The following is a 26,696-nucleotide window of genomic DNA, read 5'->3' as shown; positions in this document are numbered from 1 at the left end:
TTTATTGAAGATGTCTCAAGGTCATCTTCTCTCTTTTTTGTAATGCAAGTGCTGTGTGTGAAATGTTTGTACTGTGTCTACAACCTTGAACTTAGGAATCACTAATTCTGATTAACCATTTGTTTTATCTCATGAAATACCTCACTTCTAATTATGGCTGAGAAGTGACTTGTAAAGGAAAGGAAGGGAAAATGTCATAATGCACTTCCATCATTGTGCCTTCTGGGGGGCAGATTTTCATATAAATAAAGGAATGTCAGTGAAATGTCTTTTAGTATTCTGAGGGCTACCACAGGAGACCTTATGTTAAAGAACAAGCTTGGGGTAGAGGAATGAAAGGTGATGAGCCCACAGCCTCCAAGGGCATGTGTCTGGTGGTTGGGTTGACCATTTCCCTTTGTTGTTTCTTTTTCCCTTGTATCACATTCCATCTCTTCTTGACTGTTCGCAGCCTCCTCTACCTTTCCAAATCATGTGATTTTTTGTTTGTTTGTTTTTTCCATCAGTTATAATGCACCTAAAGCCTTGTTTACATCTGTAATGCCATGTGCTCTTTATACTACACTCTGGAGAGTGCATGAAACAGTCTCATTTGCTTGGTAGATCCTCCTCCCATAATCTTCTGCTGTTGCCGCCTTCTACAGCAATTGCAAGCAGCTTGCCAGCTATCACCTGGTTTTTATTCAAATTATTATTTTTGTGAACTCTGTTTATTAGAAGGGAAACATTATGTTTGAAAACTATGGCACTTGCCTACTTTGCACACAGTCAAAACACCGGAGCAGCATCCAGTAGTGCGTTAAGCAGTGTGACTAATACCTGTCATATGTAGCTTGTTGTGTCACCTTCTCCCTGTAGACAAACAAAGAGAAGGTATTTATTTTGCTAGGGTTGATGCAGATATATATATATGCATGTTGCTATGTGTTCATGCTAGAGGACATAAGAGGACTAGAGCTTTGTGATGGCCCTTAGCCTCCTTCAGAGGTTTATGTCACGGTTTTCAGCTCTTCCCCAGGAATGCCCATCTTATCACAGAAACAAGCCTTACTCGTAACTTAGAAGATCACATATGCTGAGAAATCAAAGTCAGAAGGCATAATATTTGTGTGAAAACTTGTCAATCTTTAGTGTACTGGCTGTAGGTATTAAAAATAAGGAGCTGAACTTTGAATGCAGCTCAGTATTATGTAGAAAGCTGGAAGAAGGGTCAGAGGGTAGACTCATGTCTTAGCAGTGGCCCATGTTGCTGAGATGTGATGTAGTCATTTGCACTAGTTTGAGTTCCCTGAACACTGCAAGTTTTGCAGATCTGTGGTACTCTTAGTTGAAAAATCTTTCCAAAAATGCCTGACCTATTTAGCTCACGAGGATGATACCTCTTTGCCATGCTTGTTATTTTATTCTCATGTGAGGCACTGGCAGTCCAGACTGATGAAGCACTCTCATCGTTTTGGGTAGTTCCTTGGAATAGAATTTGGCAGCTTCTGTTGAGGGTTGTAAAATAGCTCTCTTGATCTAGATCATAAGGTTGAAGGAACTCTGAAGTTTTGTTTAGATTGGTTTTGCATTTGTGTTCCTGTGTTGCTTTTCGTCTCGTGTAATCTCATAAAACCAAGAAGAACTATTTAGGAGAAAAATACTGTTCTGGAACCACCATCTCAAATGTCAAGACTAAAATAAAAATGTTCAGCCTGGCTCTTCATCCTGTGGGCAGAATGCTGTGATAAATAAGGCCCGGAGTTCTGCACTGGAAGTTTTTATTGTTGGAACAATATTTATTGTTTTCTTGCTCAGGAGTTAGAATAGTTCTGACCTCTTTTAGGGTGATGGTTTGTCAGGGATGGCAGAGATGCTATAAAAAAAACCCATAAAGACATTGTGATTGAAATTTAAGATTGTTCTTAAGGTTAGTGAATTGGAAGATATAAGGGAAATAACTTGATTTATGTAGATGAAGAGAGAAAAACAACATCCATAACAATACGATAAACCAGTTACTCTCTTAATATGATGTGGGCACCATTTAGTTACCCACCTCTGTTCAGTGTATGTCTCTTTCCTGGCTTGTAACATCTACAAGGAATGGATGTTTTCTTTTGTGTGCTGAATGTGCTTAGGTGTCTAGTACATACATAACACTACTGTTGCTGAAATAGACTTATTTGGCTATATTTATAAAATACATATAGTTTAGAGTAAGAAAGGTGCATTTCCCTGGAAAGCTCCAGCTGTTCTCGTGCCGTGGGACAGACAGATTTTTTTGCTACCACTGATGAATTTAATGGAGAATATCTCTTTTTAAATAGATACTGTAATCAGTCACAAACTTATTAAACAGCTTTCTTAAGGGTAGATGCTTGTTAGTGAAATTCTATTTTACTTTTGTGATTTATTTTATTTCTAACTCTTACTAAGCTTATGTTTGTCATCAGTATTCTTCACATTGTGTAACAGATGACACGCCCGGATCAATTTATAGTGTTTTCACCATCTGTACCGAAAGAAGTGAAATATGCATTTGTTCTGCCTTTACTCATCAGTTTTGTAAATAGTTGGGAGTACAAGCAATGCTACAGGGTGCAGTACAGCAGAGGAGACACATTTCAGCAGTGGCTGGCTCCTGTGTTGGGCCACAAAGTCTTCACCTTACTCAAGCAGCTTTTACTCTTTCGTCCTCATTGAAATACGGGTGTTTTATCATAGGTTAAAATGTTGAGGAATAACTAAATGGAAATGTTTTTTTGTGACACACATTCACAATACGGTTTCTTGTGTTCAATCAGCCTGCTGATTCTCTGTGAGCCATAGTCAATTAGAACACAAAGCAATTTTAGTTAGCATAAATTCTAAATTCTTCTCTCTTCTGATATTTTCATGTAACTTATTCAAGCTTTAGTTTCTTCAGACTTCATCTTCTTGGCAGTTTGCAGTGTAGGCACTTCCAAAGAGTTAAAAAACAACAAACCCACAACACTTTATTAGACTTTAAAGAAATCCTTTCCAAAAAAAATTATATCCAGCTAATGTTTTTACTGAGAACATACCAGAACAAATACACTGCTTGAAAAAGTGCTTTTTTTGACCCAGAATTTAGAGTAAACTGTTTAACAGATGCACTTATAATCAAAGCAAACTCAGATACACAAGTGTTTAGACACCTAACTCCTCTGGAAACAAGTGGGAGTTAGGTTCTAAATACTTCCGTGGAACTGGGCCAGCAGTATAGTAATGGGTTATAGTTAGCACTGGAAAGCTTGGAATCTTACATTCCTTCTTCTTCTCTCAGCCCTTAGATCTTTAACTGCTAGGAGGCACTATTTATTGTGTACCATGTGCCTTAAAACCAGTAGGTGGCAAGAGAAAAGGCATTCAATTTCTCTCACTGTAAATTCTGTGCATGAACAGAGAAATCAGATTGCTTTTCTTGTAGTTCATTCTTAATTTTGATACATGCAGCCCTTCAGAAACTCAAAATGGAGTCAACTCTTCTGTGAAGATGACAGGCAAATAAACATAAGGTCACCCAAAAGAAATCAGAACTTTGTGATGGTTTTACAGATAACTACATGGATGCGGATATTTTTACCACATAGGGCAATGAGCCTATCTGTGTTAGTTGAAAATCAGAATATATTTGCTTCTCAAGTTGCATTATCAGTTTATGAATATTCTTGTGAGGAAAGATGTTGCTAGGAGTAAGCCGCAATTCAAAACAGATTTATACTTTTCACACAAGTGTGTTCCTCAGTTTATGAGAGTATCTGTTCTTTTTGATCCTGGACCTAAGCATACGGTGCTAAGGATTCCAGACTAATTGCCCATCTTGCTCCCACAAACAGTTGTATCCTGTGTAGTCTGCATAAACTTACTCATCTTCAGTTAAAAACTGTCCATGTCTTTTGCACTGTCTACATCATTTAGGAGGCTGCTGCAGAACGAATGTATTTCAACAGTTAGGAACTTGCCGTAGATTTATAGCCTAATGGATTCATGGCCATCTATTACCTTATTGATCCTCTAATGATAATGTCTTCCAATTTAAACAGCTTTTTTTCCTACTTTTTCCACTTGACTGTCTGCTTTTTTCATGCTGTATCAAGGATAGCTATTATTTTTCTCAGCCTTCGATTGCTATGTTAGACAGGGCAACATCTCTTAGTCCCAAAGAATTGTCTCTCTAGTACCTTTGTCTTCCAGACCACTTCTCTGTACCTTCACCTTATAAGCCTGAATTTGACACACTGAAAAAGTACTATTTGAATATTGGTCTTATTTGCGTTCTGAACTGTACCATGCAGCATCGAACAGGGAAGACTTAGAAATGACGGCCATGGCATTTCTCTCTATTCATGGTTTCTTAATGGTAGAAAGGCCTGGATAATGCTGTATGCTTGATTGGTTTGTACTTAAATGTCTGGTTCTTGAGGTCCAGGGGTTGCTATATAAACAGGTTAGGGGCTGCAGCTGCTGTAGCTCACAGATCTTGCTGTCCTGCTGGGCTTTGTCTCTTGGAGTTCCAGTGGGAGAAAGGGGACCTGTATGTAGAATAGTGATGACATGCAGCAGGAGCCAGCAAGGACCTGCCTTATGCTTTATCCTGTTACTGGTGCTACTAAAGGTCAAACTGCTTTGGAGCATTTGGGGAAGGTTAACAACTCGATTATGGCATTGGGGCTCAGTTAAAGTAATATTCCCAAAAGCTGTGATTTTGTTGCAAATGAGTTCTTCTGTCTGTCAGTAAGACAGCCAACCCTGGAACAAAAGTATGGAATCAGTTTTCTGCACTCTTGTTTATACACATATCTATGTATTATGCATGAAGTCAAAACTTGCTTATGTCCATACTAGTTTATTTTGCAGATTTCTATGAATCAGGCACTGCCCAAAGCTTTGGCTGTGTCACATTTCTGTGCTAGCTTTATGCTCAAGTTAAGAAGAGCTAGCAAGAGTAAAAGTGCTACTACAAATGAGGCAGTTGGTGTTGCTAGTATCTGAGCCACATCATCACATATGCTATTAGAGACCATGTTCAGTGGTGCCTCAAACTTTGGAAGTCTGTGTGTACTTTAGTGCCATGCTGCTGTTACCAATAACATAGTTCCAGTGTTGGAAAATGTGTTAGAAGAGATATGTGCATGGAGAAAATTTGCTATATTGATCTGCTAAAGCTTGCATCTGTTCAGTTGATGCATTGCTGATATAATGCAGTAAGGATTATTACAGATCTGCAACAAAACTTTGTCATGAAATAGTATGTGTGATGAAGATGGAACAGTTGTTAATGTGCAAGCTTTTGTCAAGAGAATCTAGTGTAATTATTTGAATATTTAACAATGTTAGACTGCGTTTAACTGTTTCCTTTATCTTACTATATAGAAGTTTAATACAACAATGCCAACACCAGACAAGAAAGCATCACAGAAGATTGGTTTACGGCTTCGTAACCTGCTCAAACTTCCCAAAGCTCACAAGTGGTGCATATACGAATGGTTCTATTCAAATATAGATAAGTATGTTTGGTTTATATCATTCTCCCTTAATAGTATAGAATCAAGTAATTTTCTGACCTTGAGCTGCAAATTTCCATATAGTGGTTAGCTACTCCAAAGTTTATTCTTAAAGTATTAGTTATTGAAAATTGTCATTGTTTTGTTATTTGGGATTTTTGTTTCTTTTGTTGTTGTTTTAATAATGAACAACCTACTTGGATAGTCTTCTGTGGAGAGCTGTCATTCATGGAAATAATCTTTTTATCACCTCTGCCTCTACCAGATACAAGATTTTATTCATAATGTTTTTAGCCTCTTAGGCATGAAGGTACCAGAACACCTGGACTTTTTTCAACCCTTGGATCAATGTTATATGCAGGGGATGGGAAGGAGACTGCTGCTTCCCTAAAAGATGTAAAACATTGATTTTTGGATATTTTTTTTTCTCCATCACCCTTTTTTTTTGTTGTGATCTCTAACAGAGTTTTGGTTTGTGACTATTCAGGTTTTGTCTACATATCGGCATCCCTCTTGGATCTCCTGCTCTATCTCCTAGACTGTTTCTGCAGTCTTATCCCTCGGAGCCTTTGGCACTTGTTCTCTTAACACCACTAGCAAAATGGTGCCAATTATTTAAAAGATCCATTTTATTTTAGTCCCTAATCATGAAAACCTAAAAATCCTAAAATGTAAAAATTATTTTTGATGAATGGAATCTTAAAATCTACACCAGTTGACTAACAGATGAAAAACTAGTATGTAATATTTTAAATAGCTTCAGAGTTATCAAGCATTCTTTTCTGGATTTCATTCATAGCAAAATAATTACTGCTTTTCCTTCCTATTTTAATCATGATTGCTGGGGCTCTTTTCCTTGGCTCAGAAGGCAGTCATAGCAACAGAAGAACGTTTCAGGATACGTTCACCCCAAGTAGAAAAATTACATGTCCGTTTTAGTTACTTTTAAATTCATCAACTGTAGGATTTAATTCCTTTGAAGGAGGAATTTGTCTTTCACATGCTTTTTTTCCCTCCTTATTTGAGCAAAAATCAACCTCCTCACTCCTTCCCCCCCAAAAAAACCAAAACCAAACAACCCAAACCCTATTTATTCCTAGTACTTATTTCAATATGTGACACGTATAATTATGATTTTTACAACAATCCAAGAACTTTGAGACAGTTATTTATTCTCCAATAATTGTCAGTGGAACTTAAATCTGTCAGTAGATTAGAATTTGAGTTTAGCAAGTAATTGTGAAAACCTCTCTGAAATTTACCCATGCATGCCTAATGCTAAGTAAGGTATAATCGTGTTAAGATATTATAATATAGTTTATTGAGAAACTACATAGCTTTGGAAGAAAAACTTTGTATGTTGTTCTGAGTGATATATGATGTAGACTTAACAAGAAAAAGTTTAAAGCATAGAGCTGTCAACTGAAAAAATATGGCTTGCTGTACAAGTCTCAGAATATTTTAATGAAATTGTCTCATCCAAAATTGAAATCCTCAATTTAAATGCTATGCCTGCTGTTCAGTTTTTAAAATGTTTTAATCTCTATGGCTATCATTCGTGGTTATTAGATTATTGAAGCTGTTTCAGCTGGATTCTTTATGTGCTGCTGCAGAGGACAATCCTGTTAACTTCTAAAGAGCTACTTACCACTACAGTGATTGTAGGCCCTCAGAACAAGATGCAGCTGTGGCTTGTTTATACCATTTCCCAGAGCTTGCAGTCTTGTGGATGCTATGGATTTACATTTTCCCTGCTTAGGGACAGGTGATAGTAAAAACAATCAAATACAGATTCTCTTTCCCAAATCAGTTGTTATTTACATAGGTATCTTATGTTAGCAACAGTAAAACTCTTTTATACACCCCCCTGTCTGTTTCCTGAGCCTTGGTGATCATTCTTCATGGTTTCCTTTTTACTTCAAGCCACAGCTGCAGATCCTCCTACTGCAGAGAGAAACAATTCTCTTCCATTCTTGCCTGGGTCTCGGTATCTCCATGCACCTTTCCTCTCTATAGCCAACCTACACACTCACTTGAAAGCAGTGTGGCTTCCAAGATCCTCTTTGATCTGTGCTTGAGGATATTCCCCTCTAAACTCCAGCACCCTGCAGAGAGTGGAGAAAAGTAGCTTTATCTAGGATGCAGTTATTCTTTTGTTCTCACTGGGTAAGATCTATTTCAGTTGCACATAGCCTTTAATGATTAACCTGCTATTAGATGGGTACAGCCATTGCTGCTCCCTTGTCTCTTCAGCCCAAGAAGGATGTGATACTACAAAGTAAAAAGCAGTCATAAAACAGATGGATACACACAGATCATAGCATCAAAGAGAAATTCATAAGTTGTGTAGGTAGGTTATCTGAGCTGTCCCTTCTATAATATTGATCCTCTGCTTCATCATGTAGTCATGGTATGATACAATAAAAGTCCCACAATGTTTAGCTGTGGAGAATGCCAACTTGGATTAATTTCCTGTATTTTGGAACCCTCTGTTGAGAATCTCGGTTATAATTGAATGAATTTATGAAAAAGGTACTGTCTTTCTCAGTATCACTGAAAAATCACAAGAGTGTCATATATCCCAGTATGTCTCTTCCTCTGTTCTCAGCAGCTCACCATAGCTTTATGGTTTCCTTCAGTGTGTTGCAGTATCCTCATGGCACTGCACTGCCTTTTGCTGAAGTTTCATTTGGTGCCTTTCTATACATTCCAAACAGGAAGAATACATGTTTCCCCATAGTAACAAGAGAGGAACATGTTTAAACATGACTGATAATAAGGCTCAAGTAGAATAATACTCCTGGAAACTTTGTCTTTGTTTTCAGCTGAATTTATTTCAGGTTAAATTTGTCCTTTGGAGTGTCTTGTTTAAACAACTAATTTATACTTTGTTTTCAATGTATTTCTTATAATAGATGGGTTTTGGAATCTCATGACAAAAGTTTATTAAATGTAGTTAACAGAGGACAATTATGTTTCAACAGACCTCTATTTGAAGGTGATAATGACTTCTGTGTCTGCCTGAAAGAATCTTTTCCGAATTTGAAAACCAGAAAACTGACAAGAGTAGAATGGGGGAAAATCAGACGATTAATGGGAAAACCACGGAGGTAATTTCTTCCTTTCTTTCTTTTCAGCTAATAACTACATGTAGATTTCATGTCATTGGAATTGTTCCTTTTAAAATACTTCTGCATACAGGCAGTAAGGCAAAATAATAGTTCTCTGAGCACACACCCCACTCTCCCACATACCCTGTTCCATATATGCATGTGTCCAGTCCATGTAGTTCTCATTAGCCTGTACTCAAAGTGTTCTCTTACCACTCGGGATAACTAAGTGTCCAAGCTAGGATATGTTGAAATTATTGTTGTATCTTCTAGGCTGCAGTGCTTCCTGACATAGAAGACAGGCCAATTTTTCAAGATTTTCCTTTTTCCTGGCTATAATTAGCTCTCCATGGGGAAAACAAGTGCACATTTTCATCTATTTTATCATTTTTAATACCATTTTATAGATCATCAACTTCTCCTGGCTTGGCTGCCAAAATGGAGAGAGGAGATAGTCACCCATGAAATATTTACATTGTACGGAATGAAGCCAGAATTTAATGCAGGTCATAGTTTTTTCTCTAATTTAGAATTATCCATTCTTAAACCTACTGATTTCAGTTCAGCCTTTTTACAGAACCTTAGCCTAATACAATTTAACCTAAAGAGGAAAGGTCTTAGGGAGGATCTCATCTCTGAATAGAGATACCTGAAGGTAAGACATAGAGAAGATGAGGCCAGGTTTTTTTTCAGCATTGTCTGGAGATAGGACAAGGCAATGGGCAAGAGCTGAAACGCATGAGGTTTAGTCTTTACAGAAGAAGATACTTCTTTTTACTTAAGGGTGACTGAGCACTGGCACAAGTTGCCCAGAGAGGAGATGATAGGATCTCCATCCTTAGAGATATTTGAAGGATGTCTGGACGTGTCCTGGGCAGCCTCCTGCATGTGTCTCTGCTGGACAGGGTTGGAGCAGGGGACCTCCAGGGTCTCTCCCAAGCTCAACCATCCTATCGTTGTGTAAGATTAGGAGACAAATATGTAAGTAGTGTTGCAGAAATAAAAGACTGGTTTGTTTATGAAAATTCAAACAGTAAAGCACTGAATCTATTTCATGAATCGCTGTACTGTGTCAGATTATACTTTGACTGATGGAATCTATTTCATCTCCTGTACTTATAAACAATTTTGCAAAACTTAAAAATTGCCAGTGAAGGGAAAGTAGGAGAGCCAGCTTTAAAACAGGTCCTTTTGGGAAAGCATTCATATCATTTGAGCTTAACTGAGATACTTTTTCATTCCTTTTATCATCATGCTCCCACTGAGAGGGAAATGGTGTATCTGGAGGTTATAGCATCACTTATTCATTTGACTTTTGCCAAAAGTAGGTACCAGTATGAAAGATCAGCTTGCCTCATTCAGCAGTCTGTTGGACCAAAGATAAAACTGCTTTCTTTCTTTTTTGGGAGTGAGCTTGATTTGGGGGTTTTTATGAAGTTACTCTTTAAGAAGACTGATTCATGCCTAAGGAACCACAGGTCTAAATAGGCAGAAGTCTATTTTATCTGAATTCTGAAGTACAAATATTTGACTGGATATTGTCTCGTTTTGTTTGTTAACCAAAACTTTGTGTTCTTGCTTTTTATCAACATAAAATAAGCATTCCTGTTTGCATTTCATTTCTTTAATCATCAAATATTGACAGTCTTTTTCAGTATGCCCATAGTGGTCTTTGACCATAACAGTTCTGACAGATTTTAAATTATTCCAAATCATTTGAATAATTTGGAACTTTTTTCAAGGTAATTTTCATCTGCCTCTAGAGCAAAGTTGGTTTTATACATTATTATTCTGTTAGAAATTTCTTCTCTCTGTCCTCGTCCTATGCCAGTAAACTAAATATCATGTCAATACTGCTATGTTCCCATGAAGGAGTTAAAACTAAGACATTTTGCATCCACAGTGTTGATGGCGGAGGATGGTAGTGTCTGTGTGAGAGCTGTGCACATGGTCATCGTCTCTTTCTTTTCTTTTAATTTGTTTTAAATATATTGTAATATTTTCTTATGTCTGCTGCTACACTAAATGTCCTATCACACCATCAACAGTGGGGTTGATTGGCACAACAGTATTCTTCATGGGAGCCTGCAAAGCTTGTAAGATTCCGCTAGACTGAGGGGAAAGATATGCTTCAAGAAAAGGAAGAGGTAATAGTTAGTCTTGTGTACTCTGTATAAACTTCATTGGGGTTGTGAAATAGCAATGGATATGAAATTAAGTTCAGATGTGCTTGTCCTGCCACTATGTGATGGTGATGACTCCTTTGTTCAAGTTCTCATTACTGAGGTAGAAACCGAAAAGAAAGAGGTTGCAATGTCATCTGTACCATAATTTTAATCTTTTTTTTTCATAGGAATGGCAAGAAAATGGGATAACCTTTATTAAATGCATATGGGGGATGTGGGGTTGGAGATTTCCTTTAATAGAAGCCAAGAAATACATAGCAAGTACTTTCTCCATCCATGACCTACAGCATTGTGAACAGAGGCTTTTTAAGAATGTCTGAGCTAGCAGTTAAACAGTAGTTGCTATTGTAGGGAGCTTCCAAGGTCAGTGATTAGTATATCAGCATTTGAATTTGTATTTCTAAGAGCATGGGTCAAAGGACATCAGGTGATAACAGATGTTCCTGATACAAGAACCTGGATGTGATTAGAAGCACTAATATTAAAGTCTGTATTGCTTTGGGGCTTTTTCCCCCTTCCGCGCCTTTTTTTTTATCTTGTAGTAGTTGGTTACTCCAGTCAATAGAACTGGAAAGCCCTGACCTGCATTTTGCTCTTCATATTCCCAGCCCATGATGAGTATTATTTCACATTCGCTCCTTTCAGCAGTAAATATGAAGCAAATGGTATCTTTAAATAAGACTATCCAAATAAGCTTTGCATAAGTCTCCCAACCACCGTCACTCTTCGTGATATCCCTTTCCAGATATTTTCGTAATTGAGGATCATTAGGCAATGCACAACTGCAGGTGAATACATTGTGCTCTTCATTGGTAAACTGGTGAGTGGGATGTGCACCTACAGTTGCTACCACGCACTTTCTAGACTGTACAAAGACTAGTGATGACTTTTATGGTGAGAGACTGGAAAGCCTAGTAAAGGAACCTTCAGTGCATTGTATTAGTGCACATATGTGACAGAAGTACATCACAGCTGCAGTTTGTTCCTGTTCATGCTTTTTTCTTATTTTTAATGTCTTACTTAGGACTAAGATCTCATTGTGTTAATTGTCCATATATCTTAGGAGCCATGTATAAGATAAAAAGCAAATGATGTATGCACATAGGCAAATGAGCATGAGACTGCTGGTCAGTTGGAAGGAAAGCAGTGTCAGTGTCCTGGCAGTTTAGTACTTATTACTGCCCATACACATTGCAAGGAAGAGACATTTTGGAGAATAGTGAAGTTGCTTTGAGGTGCATACAGAAGAAAACATAAGAATGTTTATTTTGGCATATAATGAGAGGAGTGGAAGCAGACTTGGAAATAGGAGCTGACTGCTCAGTACTGAGTGATAAGTAATCTTGAAGGGATTTAAAACAGAAAACAATTAGCAGTGTTGAAGGGGAAGCTAGTAAAGGAGCTGTCAATGTCTTCTAACATAACCCCATAAAATAGGATCAGTAACCAATATATAACTCTGTGAGTTCCATGGCAAATGTTTACATTGGATTTGACTGCAGTAAAGCAATTAACAAAGGAGCAAATTGTTTGATAAAGAACTGCTGCTGCGATTAAGCAGGTCTGCAATAGCATCTGCACTCCTAAATGACTTCTTTTATTGACACAATCATAAATATTTTTTTTTAATAAGGAATGAGAGATAGGATTGAGTCCTTAATGTCTTTATGCTTTCAGTATCTCCTTCGTGCAGCATGCCCTTTCAGTAGGTTAAAAGTGAAAATTAATAAAACCAAGTAACAGCTTTGGGAGTAAGTCTTCCATCTCTTAGATTACATTTAAGACACACACACCCAAAATGATGGAGGAGACTTCTAGAGACTGTCTGATTTTGTACAATAGCCCAAGTTCAGACAAGTTTGTACATTTACTACTATCAATCTCAGAACAATTCATCTGTGTAATAGAGATTTTGTGGCTGAGCTGTACTCTGTACAGATGTAAGAAGATGAGACAGAGAAGTGCCCTTTTATGTTCTGAGTCTGGTGCTCTTTAATAATCAGTTTAATTGAGATAATGAGCACACGTGAAAGGGATCTACTGTGTATCAGGAAGTTATGGCAGCCAGGGACCTCACAGTAAGTCCTCACATGCATTGAACAGGTACTCAGAGTAGACTGAATGCGGGACCTGCTGTAGCCTTGTTGTGACACCAGGTGTATCCCTATAAGTAGAAAAAGTTCTAAAAAGCCATATTCTTCTGATACTGTGTACTATATATTCCAGAATGCAACAGCTGGCATTTTGGAGTATTATTTTTAAATAAACTGTTATTTTAGAAGTGATTAATTCTGGGGAATAAGACTGCCTAAATCCATTCAATTAATTCCTTTCTCTTGAACACTTCACCCCAAGCATTTTCATTTTCCCCTCCCTGATTTGTAAATAATGCCTTTTTATTTGATGTGTCTTCACATATGTATGCTTTCCGTGCTGAATGTAAGTATAGTTTTACTGCATTGTATTATAGGTGTTCCTCTGCATTCTTTGAAGAAGAGAGATCAGCATTAAAACAGAAACGACAGAAAATAAGACTTCTACAGCAGCGGAAAGTTGCAGACATTTCACAGTTCAAAGATCTTCCAGAAGAAATCCCATTACCACTTGTAATAGGAACAAAAGTCACAGGTAGTTGCTTCAAAACAAGTGAAACACCACCTTAAGTGTTTTGCAAAGCTTTTAGTAAACCATAATGTACTTAGTGCACATAGTTAACACATCACAATTTGCATGGGTTTATTGCTAACTCATTGAGAAGGTGCATGTGAGGATAGTTCCTATTTTTAAAGCAGTGATACAGTTTTGAGGTACTAAGTTAGCATGGATGGTTTGTTATTGTTGTGGTTCAAATTGTAGATTTGTTTTTTTCAAGTAGATCTATCCAGTCATGGCGAGAGCTGTGCTTAAATGCAAAGAACTGAGTGGTGTCTGAGAGGTTAAAATCTAACCTAATTTACAGCTTAAGCTTTTATTTTTCCACAAAGATGTCAGTTTTGAAGCAGATATACAACGGATACTATATATACAATTGGGCTTGTATATTGAACATGGCATTGCCTCACTGAAAAAAACACAGCTGAAGAAGGAACATTGTTTAAAACATTCAACAAGTTCTCATTCCACAAGTTTTGCCTAATCTTATAAAAACATGAATTTTACCATCCTATCTGCTTGTGATCCTGATGCTTTTCACTTAAGCATGGTATCTCCTACTCAAGCCATTACTGCTCATTGCTTTTTTCATTCTTCAGCAGCACTGCCTTAATTCTTGCTGAAGAGCAGGCATGCACAACACTGCCTCTTCTTGCTCTCCTAGAGCTGTATCCTTGAGCTGTGTTCCTCTTTGTCTTTTGCTCAATATGCAATCGTCAGTGAAAGTGCTCAAAGAGAAATGGTATGCAAAATCAACTGGAAATTGAAAATTGAGTTTTGCCTGCAAAATTTGTCTGTCAGAAGGTATTGGGTATTAAATAGCAGTTTATGTAGCTGCAAGTGTAGTGCTAAGGATTAAATCTGGGCAATGCTTGACTTGGAAAAATAAATTTGACAAACATTTGAGTAATATTTCTATTGCATACAATTCTTTTTTTCTGGGCTTATGTTTTTTCTCATTTAATCTGTGGCCTTTTAATATATCTATAAAGGGTTGCTTCCAAAAGAGATGTATTAAGTCTTTTTCTCAGTGGTATCAGAACATTATAATGTTTGGTTTGTTGTTCTTTTATCTAAAGCACGTTTGCGAGGTGTCCATGATGGATTATTCACTGGACAAATAGACGCTGTAGACACCCTTAATGCTACCTACAGAGTGACTTTTGACAGGGCAGGTCTTGGAACACACACAATCCCAGATTATGAAGTTCTCGTAAGTATTAATGGCACATTTTAAAATAGTATGAAATACAATATAAAAATCTATAATGTTATGCTTTAATCAAAAAGAAGAAAATTCAAAATATTATATCTAGGTGGTATTTTTATAAAGTAGAAACAGACATAATATGCATGGGAAATTCCAGGGGAATGAGCTTCTGTTTATGGTTTTATAGAACAGGATAACCCCCTATGATAAAAACAAAAGGGCTCAAACTGGAATAATTTATTAGACCTACTATTGTAGGTTATTATAATAGCCTGAGTTTAATATTAAGAAATATAACAAGTAGTGTAAGATCCCAAAGAAAATTCTGCTAGGGAATCCTGACCGGGTACAAGAAAACCTGTCCCTTTGTGATCTACCACAGTCTGGGAAGGCCTGTGGTAGTTGCAAACAAGTATTATGAGTTGACTTAACCTCATTTTGAAACTTATTATGGTAATGAGCAACACCCACCTGTGGGGCTGTTGCTCTGGTCAGACAATTTGGAATTATAGGTCATAGGTGTTCCTACCAGTTTATGAGCTCCAGGAATTGTTCCTGCCAGACAGTCTGACCTAGACTGCAAGGTTTTCAGACAACCTTTTGTTCTTTTGTATCTTGTATAATCTTGAATCTGCTAAGAGCCCATAATTAGTCTAGTCTCTGTCATGATCTGAGTTTGGAGCCTCTGCTGAGCTCCATGATTCCTCCATGACTTGTCTGCAACTTGCCAATATAATTTTTGGATTAGAATTATTTGGTATGATGCCATAACATTTTGAAAACTCCAGCAATGGAATACAATTTTAAAGCTCCTGCTAGCCCAAAGCATAATGTTAATCTTCTGACATTTCTGTTTTGGGTCATGGATGGGCTTGGCTAGTTCTGATTCCAGAAATACATTACATATTCCAAAAGATGTGTAAAATTCATGATAGCTGAAGTACATCCTTCCTTTTTCTGTCTTAGAGTAACGAGCCTCATGAAACCATGCCAATTGCTGCCTTTGGACAGAAACAAAGGCCTTCAAGGTTCTTTATGACCCCTCCCCGATTGCAATATACACCTTCACTCCAGTCTCCAATTACAGTAAGTTACTTTTCGCATGTAATATTAATAATTGAAGCATTTCCTGATACATGCTGAAGCTGTTACCTTCAACAGGTGTTGAGATGAAGTTTCTGAGGTTATTCAGCAAGATAAAAAATTGAGCAAATCCTTCTAAAAATAAGCTATTAATTAAATGTTCTTTGTTTTGTGTAGGACAGTGATCCTTTATTAGGACAGTCTTCATGGAAAAACAAAATTTCAGGCACAGATACTGAAACGCTAGGAGGCTTTCCAGTGGAATTCCTTATTCAAGTGGTAAGCATTAACCACAACTCTTAATTTTGTTGTGTATTGTTCTTTTGTGTTTATTCTGCCAACTCTTTTGAGCGTCTGTTGATTTATGAGAGAGATGATGATATCCAAATTGCCTTTTGAGAAGATGCTAATAATACTTGGTTTTATTCCCCCTCACCCCTTCTTAATTTTCTCAGTTGCTCATAAGCTTTGTAATATGCTGCTCTTTTGACCACAGGAGGGGCTTCTATCTCCAAAAGTGCCTTATTTTTCCCACTTCTACCATTTGGTCTGGTAAAAGATGGTATTTCTACCTGCAGGCTTAGGACTGTGTTAAGATTTTGCTTATTTAAAATATAGTAGCATTCTGCAAAGAACATTTGGCCATCTGTGCTATTGTATATTGTATAGTATCGTATTTTATATTATGTAATGTTTACCCTCATTTTGGAGACAAAAAGCAGTGCTCTTTCCCTGAAAATAAACATACATGTTACAGATAAGAAAACTATGTTCTTGTCTTCATCATTATGGACTAATTCCTCAGTGATTTTTGTACATGAGTTCTGAAGGGCACAGACAAGTAATGTTAGGAAGATGAGATTCACTGAGTATCAAAACTCATCAAAGCAAGATAAGTTCCATCAGCACGATGGAAGAATGTAGTTGCTTATGTTGCCCTACCTTAAGATCTGTGATTCTTTACCAGTTAAAGCTGTTTTAAACCTGCTAAAGGAGATGGGAATGATCAGAGTTCAGAATATGAATAACTAAGAAATAACATTGCTAGACACTTCTCAAATTTTAAAGTGTATGTAATCAGTCAAAAGAATCAAGTTGTGTCTGTAGCTCACATGAAGCTGGTATTTCAGCCATTCAACATAATTAACTTTATTTGATAGAATGCTCTCTTCAGTCTTTTAGACAAAACGTACTGTATGAAGCTAATTTTGGGAAAGGTCCAAAAGGTACTGTCTGTACTGCTCAACTGTGTCTGCAGCTATCCTCCTTCAGTCACTGAGAATGACTGATGAAACTGGGTAATTAAGGTGTATTGAGCTTTGCAACTATTTAGTGTGTTAAGTTGATCTGTTTATGATATTGTTTCTGTACTTTAAACTTGAAAACATGTGATTTCTCAGTCACATTTGGTGGTATATTATTACTCATTATAATGAAATCCAAGTTTTAAAAGTGCAGGTCTCTTGCTTGCATTACAAATGGTGGCATTTTACAAAGATACCCCATTAATATGTGTTATTGCTTGAAGATTTTTGAAAGATTTTGAACAAAATCAAGCCACAGAGTTTTGGCTTTTATTGATGTGAGCAACTTACTACTTTATGCAGGTTTTTGATGAAGAATTACAAAGCTTAAAAATACCCCAAAAGCATTTATTGAAGGACAGTGCATTATTTTCAAGCATCTTAAGCATCTTCAATGTTTTTTATTAGAAGTTTAAGGATGGTACTGAAATTTGGTGTTGTGGAATACACGAGACTGTTGAATACTGATTACTGATTGCATTGCATCCACCAGTCCAGATGTACTTTTACATTAAAGGTGATTATTAAAGATGTTCTAGCTTTTCATATACACTGGTACAGTAAAAAGGTCAAAGCCCGCATTCTGATTTAATGCTGATTCAGGAAGTAAATGATGAGGAAATGTTTGATTCAAAGACACTTTCTGAGCACTCTTGCCAGGCAATTTTTTATGATGCCATGAATGAACAGTTTAATAGGAAAACTTTATTTTTGGCAAAACAGGGAAAAAATGCGGTACATTTTGAATGAGGTTTCAACCCAGCCCTTAGTTCTCTTTTTATGAGTTTTGATATTAACTTGGAACAAAAGGAAGTGTAGCCAAACCCCTGTGGAGACACTGACAAATAAATGTTAGGGTTATTCTCTTTACTTAAAACTTGCAGTTGTAAGCAAACACTGGGACTTGTAACAACTATTTTAATCATAGCTCTACACCACTGAGTCTTGGTTTTTCTGAAGAAGTTTATTACTGTGAGAGTGGTGAGGCACTGGAATGGGTTGTCCGAAGAAATTGTAAATACTCCATCCCTGGTAGTGCTCATAGCCAGGCTGGATGGAGTCTTGGGTGACATGGTTTAGTGCAAGGTGTCCCTGCCCATGACAGGAGGTTGGAACTTCGTGAATTTAAGATCCTTTCCAAACCCAAGCCATTCTGTGATTCCATGGGTCTAAATCTTCATATTAATTTCTATGTGTGTACTTTTTGGTATCAGAGATTGCTATGCTTTCTGGTTTTTACTATGGACAATCACATATTACAAGAAGAATGGCTCAAAAATTGACATTATGATGTTGAGAATAAACCCAGCAATAAATAAGTAATAAATTAAAACCAAAAAGCCTTTCATGCTTACATGCAATGTGTAATGTAGCCTTAAATATTTCATAGGCTATAATGTAGGTCAAAATCGATAGATTACATTCTTACATTCTTACATTCAGTCAGTATTAAATTTGGAGGATGCTTTTCCAAGTGCTCTGCTGCAGCTTCCCACCCCTCCTCTTTGGGAAGGAACCCATCTAGGACAGACCAGCTTGTCTGCAAGGTTGCTGCGTGTCCAGTAGAGGGAGCGTGTTAATGCAGAAAAGGGAATTGGTGTCTTAATGCACACTACTTTGAAATGCTTGTGTTCTTATAAATGCACTCTTGACTAAAAAAAATGCAATCTAAAGTGTGAGTCTGAGCGTACTGGTTGGGTTGTTCCTTCATCTCTTTTAATGTAGAAAAGCATCTTACTGAAAACTCATTTCCAGTTTAATGGGAACTACAAATTATAACATAAACAGGATGACTTGTGCTGAAAATAGAGCTGTTAGCCAAGGATTTGTCAAGGCAGATAAAACTGAGCTAAACTATTCACTGATGGTACTGGCAAATGAAAATGTAAATCTGGTTAATAAAATGTGCCAATAAGAGAAAGTTGGTAGACACAGTGGAAGGTCAGAGTTTCTTGTGGAAAGAATCAGATTATATTGATCATATTGATTGATCTTGAGTGATTATATTGAGTATATCTGGGAATACGATGACTGTACTATAAAATCCAAACTCATGAACTAGGGGCCTGCATCCTGGAATATGTCTGGACATCAAAATAGAAGTTAGGCACCAAATATCTTGCAAGTTTGGGAACAAATAATACAATCTGCATTAAGATGGGGATTCACCAGCTTCATGGAGGAGGAGGACTTGGATGTGTTAGGCAGCTGCTGGATGGTGACAACAGCAGAGCTTGATGAGTAACTTTTGGGGGTTTTTCATGTAGCTGTAAAAATTGAAGTGCTGACTCAGCACAGGCAGTGGGAGACAGCATAAGGACAGAAATGAGCAGATAGGACTGGAAGAGTGATAGACAGCCTAACAGGTATCACCTCTGTGTGTCTGACCATGGCTTGCTGTCCGTTCATAAGATGCATCTGGCAAAGTATTTGTGGTAGAAGGAAGTACTGATGCGGTTTTACAGGCTTAGTTTACAGGTCTTGTCATTTGGAATACTGGAAAGATGGCAGTGAATGCAATAAAGGTTCAGAAAGATACACAAATTTAGGAGATCAAGAGCCTTTTATGGGAGAGGAGACTGGAAAGACTTGGGTTGTGATTAGTCTGGTGAAAGAACAGTGCAGAAGAGATGCTTTTACTGCCTCTGAATAAACAGGGATAAATACAAGGAGGGAGAGCCTATATTTAGCTGAAAAACAGCTTTGGCAGAACAAACGACTGTGAAGTGAACAAGAATGTGTTTAACATGGAAATTCCAAGAATATTCATAATTAGCTGAAAGAGGTCCTGGAATAATTTCCTGTTAGGATTTGTGAGGGCAGGAATCCTGGCTGCATTAGGACTGAACTTGAAAGTCAACGAAGGGAGGGGATTATATACAAGCAAATGTATGTTGAACTAGGAATCATTATTTTTCCCAGTCACATGTTCCACTGCTAGGATGCAGTTATCCCCTGTGAAATTTATAAAACCTGAAATCTTGGCTCTGTAACATCAGTAATAAAACTGTTACTGGTTGTAGTGGAGCTAGGATTTCTCTTGAGGCCCTAGAGAGTATGAATAGTTTTAGGAGTGATGTGTGTGTTGAGAGCACCTCCTGTGATTTCCACTTCAACCTGCGAGGTCCCAAAGGCAGGAGAAACAGGGTATTCCCATTATGAAAGAGGGAAAGGGAAAGCCCAGAGTTGTTCACTATAAAATAGATCCAATCTCTATACCAGATTTAACTGCCAGAGTGTACACAAAGGGCTGGTGCTCCGTCAAGGGCACAGCTGAGAATAGGCTGAGAACTGTGTGAAACAAGGTATGGTGAGGTGAGTGATATTAATTGTAGTACTTGATGATAATAGCCTTCACTTTCCTTCAGGCTGCAAAAGAAGTCTTGATTCTTCGGCCTCTAGCTGGCCATAAATTATATTAGTCTTCCCATAGGGAATTTCAGCTGATGGATTTTAGCATTCTCCAATCTAGGACACTTGAAAATGCTTTAAAAATCTCTGGAAAATCCATCATTTAATTTTCATTAATTTTTATTTCTGCATCTTCACTTGATGAGCAACTGAGAAATATAATATAAAATGATGAAACACACATCTTATTATATTGAATTTCTGTGGCATTTCTAAACTGCTTAAGGACCTATTAATTCTAAAAATAGTTCCTTTGTTTTAGACCAGGCTATCAAAAATCCTTATGATCAAGAAGGAACACATCAAGCAATTGAGAGAGATGAATACAGAAGCAGAAAAGCTGGTGAGAATGTTCTCTTTTCAGTTCTTAAAGCAGGATATGCTTTAACAGTGAATGCAAATAGATATAATTAAAACTAGAATCTAGGTAAAATCTGTTTTTTACTGCTTTCTATAATGTGAAAAAGCCAGAGGTCAGTTTTTTCAAATATGGCTGTCCTTTGACAGCATTATGCTTTGGAAACTGATGAATGTCAACATCAGTAATGTCAACATATCAGTTATCTCCTATAGAAAGGCAATACTATGCACTTTGAGAGTCTCAGGTACAAGTTTATATGGCAAGACATTCATCATAATTTTATTTTGTGGATAGTAGATATTTATTTAGCTTTCTGGCCAAAACAATATCTCAGTTCAGAAATTTTTCAATATAAAGCTCTGAGTGCCCTTCACAGGCATTTAAAATGACAATAGCAGAGCAGCTAGAGTATAATTAGCAGCAGCAGAATAGTTTTTTCTTGCTAGGCTTTATCTAATCATCAGTCAGTAAATCAAAATGGTAAGAATGCCTCTCCTACCACCCATGGCTATCAATCAACTTGAAAGTGGAAAGCTATCAGTCTCAACCTTCTGCTAGCATCCATTCAGACAGCTGTCTCTAAAACGTGCAGACTGAAGGCTGAAGGTTTGTGGGAAGGAAGAGGAGGCCTTTTTATGTCTTGAAACCAAAAAGCTGATTATTTTTTTTTTTCATGTAAAATACTTGAATGTTGAAGGATTTGATTTATTGTGGTAAGATTTCCCTCTTTGTCCCTTCAGTGATCATGTGCACGTGTGCCTTTTTATTCTGCTTCCTACCACCCCATCCCTAGGTCTCTATAATTTTCTTCTTTTGTGCTGTGATGCTGCTCTTTAAAATCTTGTTATCACTTCAGGTGCTATATTATTTTTTCTTGTGCTTAAAATGTTTTGTCTTTTAATTTTGCATATTAATAATAGATACAAAAAAGAACCAAGACTAAAACATACCATTGTAACCTATAACTCTACCTGAAAAATTACCAACTTTTCATAAAAGAAATTAAAACCTTTTTTTTTTTATTGGGATACTAGTACTTTTGCATAGGTAAGGAAATTCAAAGGAATGACAACAGCCTTCCTCTGCCAAGAATCCGGATATTGTGTCACTCAGCTACTAAGCCACAAATTAACTATTGTTGTTTTCCTTGATATTCCAAAAAATGGAAAGAACAAAAAAAGCAACAGGGAAGAAGGGGATCTAGAAATAAATATCAAATCAGATCTATTTAAGCTCAGTTGTAACCTCCATAAGGACTTTGAGATATTTTTTAAATTCTTCCCTTCCACTGTTTCCTTTGTAAACCAGCAATCATAAAGCAACCTCCATTGCTATTCAAGGCTGTCCTGATAAAAATAGAGGATGTGATACCTTCCTATTGGGCCATATTCTTAGCCTGTCTTCTAATCCTCTTTGTCCCTTGGAAATCCCATCTACGTTTGTGCCACTATCTCCTTTAAATCTCTTGTTTCTCCTTTAAAATGTATTTCCTTTGAACAAGAATCTTTTTCTGGCACCCATCCACTTGAACATCAATACCATACGTGAACATGAATAAAATAGTATCCTTTGAGTTCATTCAGGTACAGTTTCATTGTCAGACTTTGATAATAATTCATACAATTTTGATGTGATAATTGTTAGCATAACAGCGCTGTTTGGTTTAGAACAGTCTTTTTGTGGAGGCATTTTTTAATGACTGGTCCAATATAGAAATAAATGGAACTGACCAAAAGCAGAACTGAATGTAGTCCGTTATTATCAGGCAGTAAAAGTAAATGTACACGAGGCAGTGGATGCCTTCAGAGGAACTATTAATGCATACAACTGCACATTTTCCACTTCATTTTTTTGAAGTGAGAGCTTATTAATAATAAAGTGTCTTGACATCTCTGTACTAGTCTTGATTACAGGCTATAAACAAGTTTCCATGTACATAATACAGTAAACACCTTTCTGATAGCCATTTGGATAAACAAATAGAAATATACTCCTATATCAAAAGATATAAGTATACAGTATTGCATTAACTTCAATAGGTTTTGTTTTTTCCACAGAAATCCTATTCTATGCCAATAGGCATTGAGTTTCAGAGGAGATACGCAACTATAGTTCTAGATCTAGAACAACTGAACAAAGACTTAAATAAAGTTTTGCATAAAGTTCAACAGTATTGTTATGAGGTAAGATTTTTCTGGAATCTGCATGTATTTGTTGAGTTTGCTTAACCTAAGTACCAAAAAAAGTCAGAATTTCCTGGGAATAAAGTGTAGATAAGTGTCACTTTGAAATTAAACTAGCAGTAGCTGTATTGGATTCCTTCATTCTCTCTGTCTCTGCCTTTGTCTCTGTTTTACCAGAATGCACTTTTGCTGATGCTAGTGGCCAGTTTTGAAATGCATACTTACAAATGAATGAAGAAGAAAATACTGTGTACTATTCACCTGTACCCTCTCTTAAATCATTTGTCATTTCACACATACATCAAATGCAAAGGAGATCTTTACTCTTAATTTTTCTTTGCTGTATCTGTGCAGCTTGCTCCTGACCAAGGCCTCCAGCCTCCTGACCAGCCAACAGATCTGAGGCGTAGGTGTGAAGAGGAAGCTCAGGAGATCGTCAGGCAAGCAAATTCCTCAACAACAGGACAGCTTTGTGTTGAGAGTGAAAACTTAACTGATCTTATCTCTAGACTTACAGCAATATTACTGCAAATTAAGGTAAAATGTTTGCAAAAAATAGTTTTTCCCATAAATTACATAGTATTAAAGCTCTGACAGCTTCTTTGTGCGGAACTCTGAGAACACTTTCTGTTTTCTTCTCCTGCAGTGTCTAGCAGAAGGAGGTGATCTGAATTCCTTTGAATTTAAATCACTAACAGATTCATTAAATGACATTAAGAATTCAATAGACTACTCAAATATCAGGTATTACTTTTTAATATTTAATACTTAATTACACATTTTATGCCAGCAAGCCATTCTTACTGTATTTTAGAGGTGAACATTGATTATAATTAAGATCTTTAATCTGGTAGCTTATAGGAATTGTCCCATTTAATAAAGGGTTTCTTAAAGGGAGTGTAAAATTAGCAGTTATCTGTTCGAACCTATCAGTGAAGTAACCTGAGTAGAAAATAAAAAGGGCAGAATTGATGCAGCAACAACTAGACTTTCTTGCTATTCAGCCACTTATGACAACTAGTAAGTTATTTTGGAACACTTTCAGACTTTGAAATCCCACTAGTAAGTTCTTTAAACCACAGAACAGTACAATTTCAGTATTCCTTTTGCATTGTTACTCAACCTCTTATCTGTAAATACCAAAAGCTGGCATGTGAGACAAGTACACCTTCTGACCAGCTTCCATTAGCAATATTCTAAACCAAGAAACAGAAGAACAGCCATACTGTGCCAGATCAAAGGCCCATCTACTCTAGATGGGCCATTTTTCAACAGTTGTCACAAGCAGGTGCCTGAGAAAGCACTGTAAAAATAGCAAGAATGTGGTGATACTTGTCTGGAGCACACTGCAGCCTCCAGCAGGAGTGACCAGGATTTTATATGTATAATTATAATGCTTCTAAATTACACAATTTGGAATATTATATCTAAATGCTAAGTATTTCCTTATACTCTCCATACTCATATTGCTACATAATAATGGGAGGCTGCACATATGAATTACTAGTTTTGGTTTTGTTTGCAAAAGATAGTAGGATGGCCTTTTGGTTTAAGAATAATTCCTGAGAAATGCTGTTTTCTAGCATTTTTCAGTAGTAAAAAAAAAACAAAGCTTCTCTATAATCAACACTGCAAATTGCACATTGGAAAGGATTCAGCTAAAGGTTGAGCTACACTGTGAGGGTGATGATGTTTCCATTTCATTGTACTTATTTTGGGTGTTTTAGCATCTCTTCATAATAGTTTTATTTAATCAACTCTGGCCATGTTAAAATCAACTTTTAAGTACCCAAATCAGTAACTCGGCTGATTTCATGTGGCCGTTTGTATGAACGCTATATTTGCATATATCTCTATGAAGTTGCATTAGTGTGTACTACTCTAATTCACCTGAGTTTTTATATTGGGTGTGTTCATACCTTGACTTTCACTGTGAAAATATTCAGATACAACTCTTAAATATGGGGTTTAACACTTTCTTTTCCTCCTTCTTCTTCTTTTCTTCCTGTAGTTGTTTTCAGAATAACGTTGAGATCCATGTTGCACATATTCAGAGTGGTCTGAGCCAGATGGGAAATCTATATGCTTTTGCAGCTAATAACACCAACAGAGACTGAACATTTTCCTTCAAGTGTACAGCAAGTAGTTCTGGAAAATCCTCTTCCTTTATATAGGCTTCACCAAATATCCTAACTGCCAGAAGATAAGGGAAACAAAAAACCTCTCACAAAGGACCCTTTAAAATATATTCTATCTGCTTCTTAAGAAAACCAGCATTACTGGCCAGCATTACATTAGATTTATCCGTTTGTTATTCACATACAGTAGTTTTGCTAACTGGTAATCTCTTAGTAATTGCATTTATTATAATAAACTTGAAGACATACTTTCTTATAATGTGAACTTAAATTCAAATTAAATTGAATTTAAGTTTTTAAAAGTTCAGATGAATTCTGCACACCTCTTGCTGTTGACTCTCCCGGTATGTTAGAAGTGATGAAGAGGAAATGGCTCACATTAGTAGCCACATGGCAGGTCTTTGTTAGGTAAAGCTACAAGCTTCTGTGTAAGTATGAGAGGTGCCATTTCAGCCTTTGGGTAATGTGGGTACAACGCAGGCTGTGTTCCCCATCTAAAGAAGCAGCAACAGGATACGGAACAGACAGCAAAGAGAAGCTGTAAACTTGAGGATGCTCGGCAGGTCTATCGATCAGTCAGTGACTTGTTGGAACTTTTAATTTATCGTAACTTATAGGAGTCTGATGAAGGAATGTAAAAAATGTAACAGATAACTCTCCAGGAAGAGATTGGTGATGGCTTTTTACCCTTCACAGGGGGCAAAGTAAGTGCTTTAGCTGTTATTTTCTATAAATGACTGGTTAAGCGTACCGTTTTTCCAAATTTTTGTTTGTTTTGCACAATTTTTAAATGGGATGACTGGTTATCCACCAACCCCCACCAGATACAAAGACTTTTATAATGGAAGATAACCAGCGAAGTAAACTGCAAAAAGAAAAAGTGACAACCTGCCTACAGAGTACCTTTTGGAATGTTAATCTTGTAAAAAGTGTGTATTGGTTTGTTTAAATAGTCTTGTAAAGCTTCTGTGTAATGAATTGTTTCCAGATACAGATTTTCAGAGATGGCTGTAGAGATGGTTTTTTGATTCTTTTAGATGCCTCATTAAATGAGGTCTTTTATATGTTAATGTATAAAGAATATGTAAACAGGATTATTTTCAATTTTAAAATTTTGTATAGTTTAAAGATGCTTCTGTATTCTGTGTTGGTATTGTGCCACTGCAAAACTTTAGTGCAGAGTTTCTATTTAGCTAAACTTGTTCTGTTAATTAAGAGAAATGCATAAATCTTTTATTCTCAATGAAATTTGTAACTCTGAATAAATTGACTTATGAGAGTTGATATATTTCACAAAAATGCAAACTTTTTTGCAGACAGTCTCAGGTCATTTTTTTTAAGAGAAGTTAACTTTAATTGCTGAGAATGAAATGTTATAAGGACAAGGTGAGTAGCTGTGTTTAAAGGTATTTAGGAACTTTGCAAGGGATATTGCAGAATAACACTAAACACGAATTTTGCCAAGTTACCTGTGGAAATTTACCTCTCGTAACACAATAGAACACTGGTGCTCCCTGAAATTGCTTTTGTTGTCATGTTACCCATCAT

General features: G+C 36.7%; 1 protein-coding gene across 2 annotated transcripts in view; it reads left to right on the top strand.

Moving 5' to 3' along the window:
* LIN9 (lin-9 DREAM MuvB core complex component) overlaps nt 1–26,450 on the top strand; it is a 35,995-nt gene extending 9,545 nt beyond the window's left edge. For both annotated transcript variants that reach the window (XM_005151862.4, XM_031051650.2), the window contains exons 4-14: nt 5,380–5,513; nt 8,495–8,620; nt 13,277–13,434; nt 14,538–14,671; nt 15,635–15,754; nt 15,929–16,030; nt 20,729–20,809; nt 22,885–23,010; nt 23,365–23,547; nt 23,657–23,754; nt 25,022–26,450. In XM_005151862.4, the coding sequence (XP_005151919.1) occupies nt 5,380–5,513; nt 8,495–8,620; nt 13,277–13,434; nt 14,538–14,671; nt 15,635–15,754; nt 15,929–16,030; nt 20,729–20,809; nt 22,885–23,010; nt 23,365–23,547; nt 23,657–23,754; nt 25,022–25,127 (1,368 nt within the window). In that variant the 3' untranslated portion in view covers nt 25,128–26,450. The remainder of the gene's footprint in view (nt 1–5,379; nt 5,514–8,494; nt 8,621–13,276; nt 13,435–14,537; nt 14,672–15,634; nt 15,755–15,928; nt 16,031–20,728; nt 20,810–22,884; nt 23,011–23,364; nt 23,548–23,656; nt 23,755–25,021) is intronic.
* The last annotated feature ends 246 nt before the right edge of the window (nt 26,451–26,696 follow it).

Source organism: Melopsittacus undulatus, chromosome 3 (genome assembly GCF_012275295.1).
Source record: "Melopsittacus undulatus isolate bMelUnd1 chromosome 3, bMelUnd1.mat.Z, whole genome shotgun sequence".
Lineage (NCBI taxonomy): Eukaryota > Metazoa > Chordata > Aves > Psittaciformes > Psittaculidae > Melopsittacus > Melopsittacus undulatus.
This window is presented reverse-complemented; position numbering and strand designations above follow the sequence as displayed.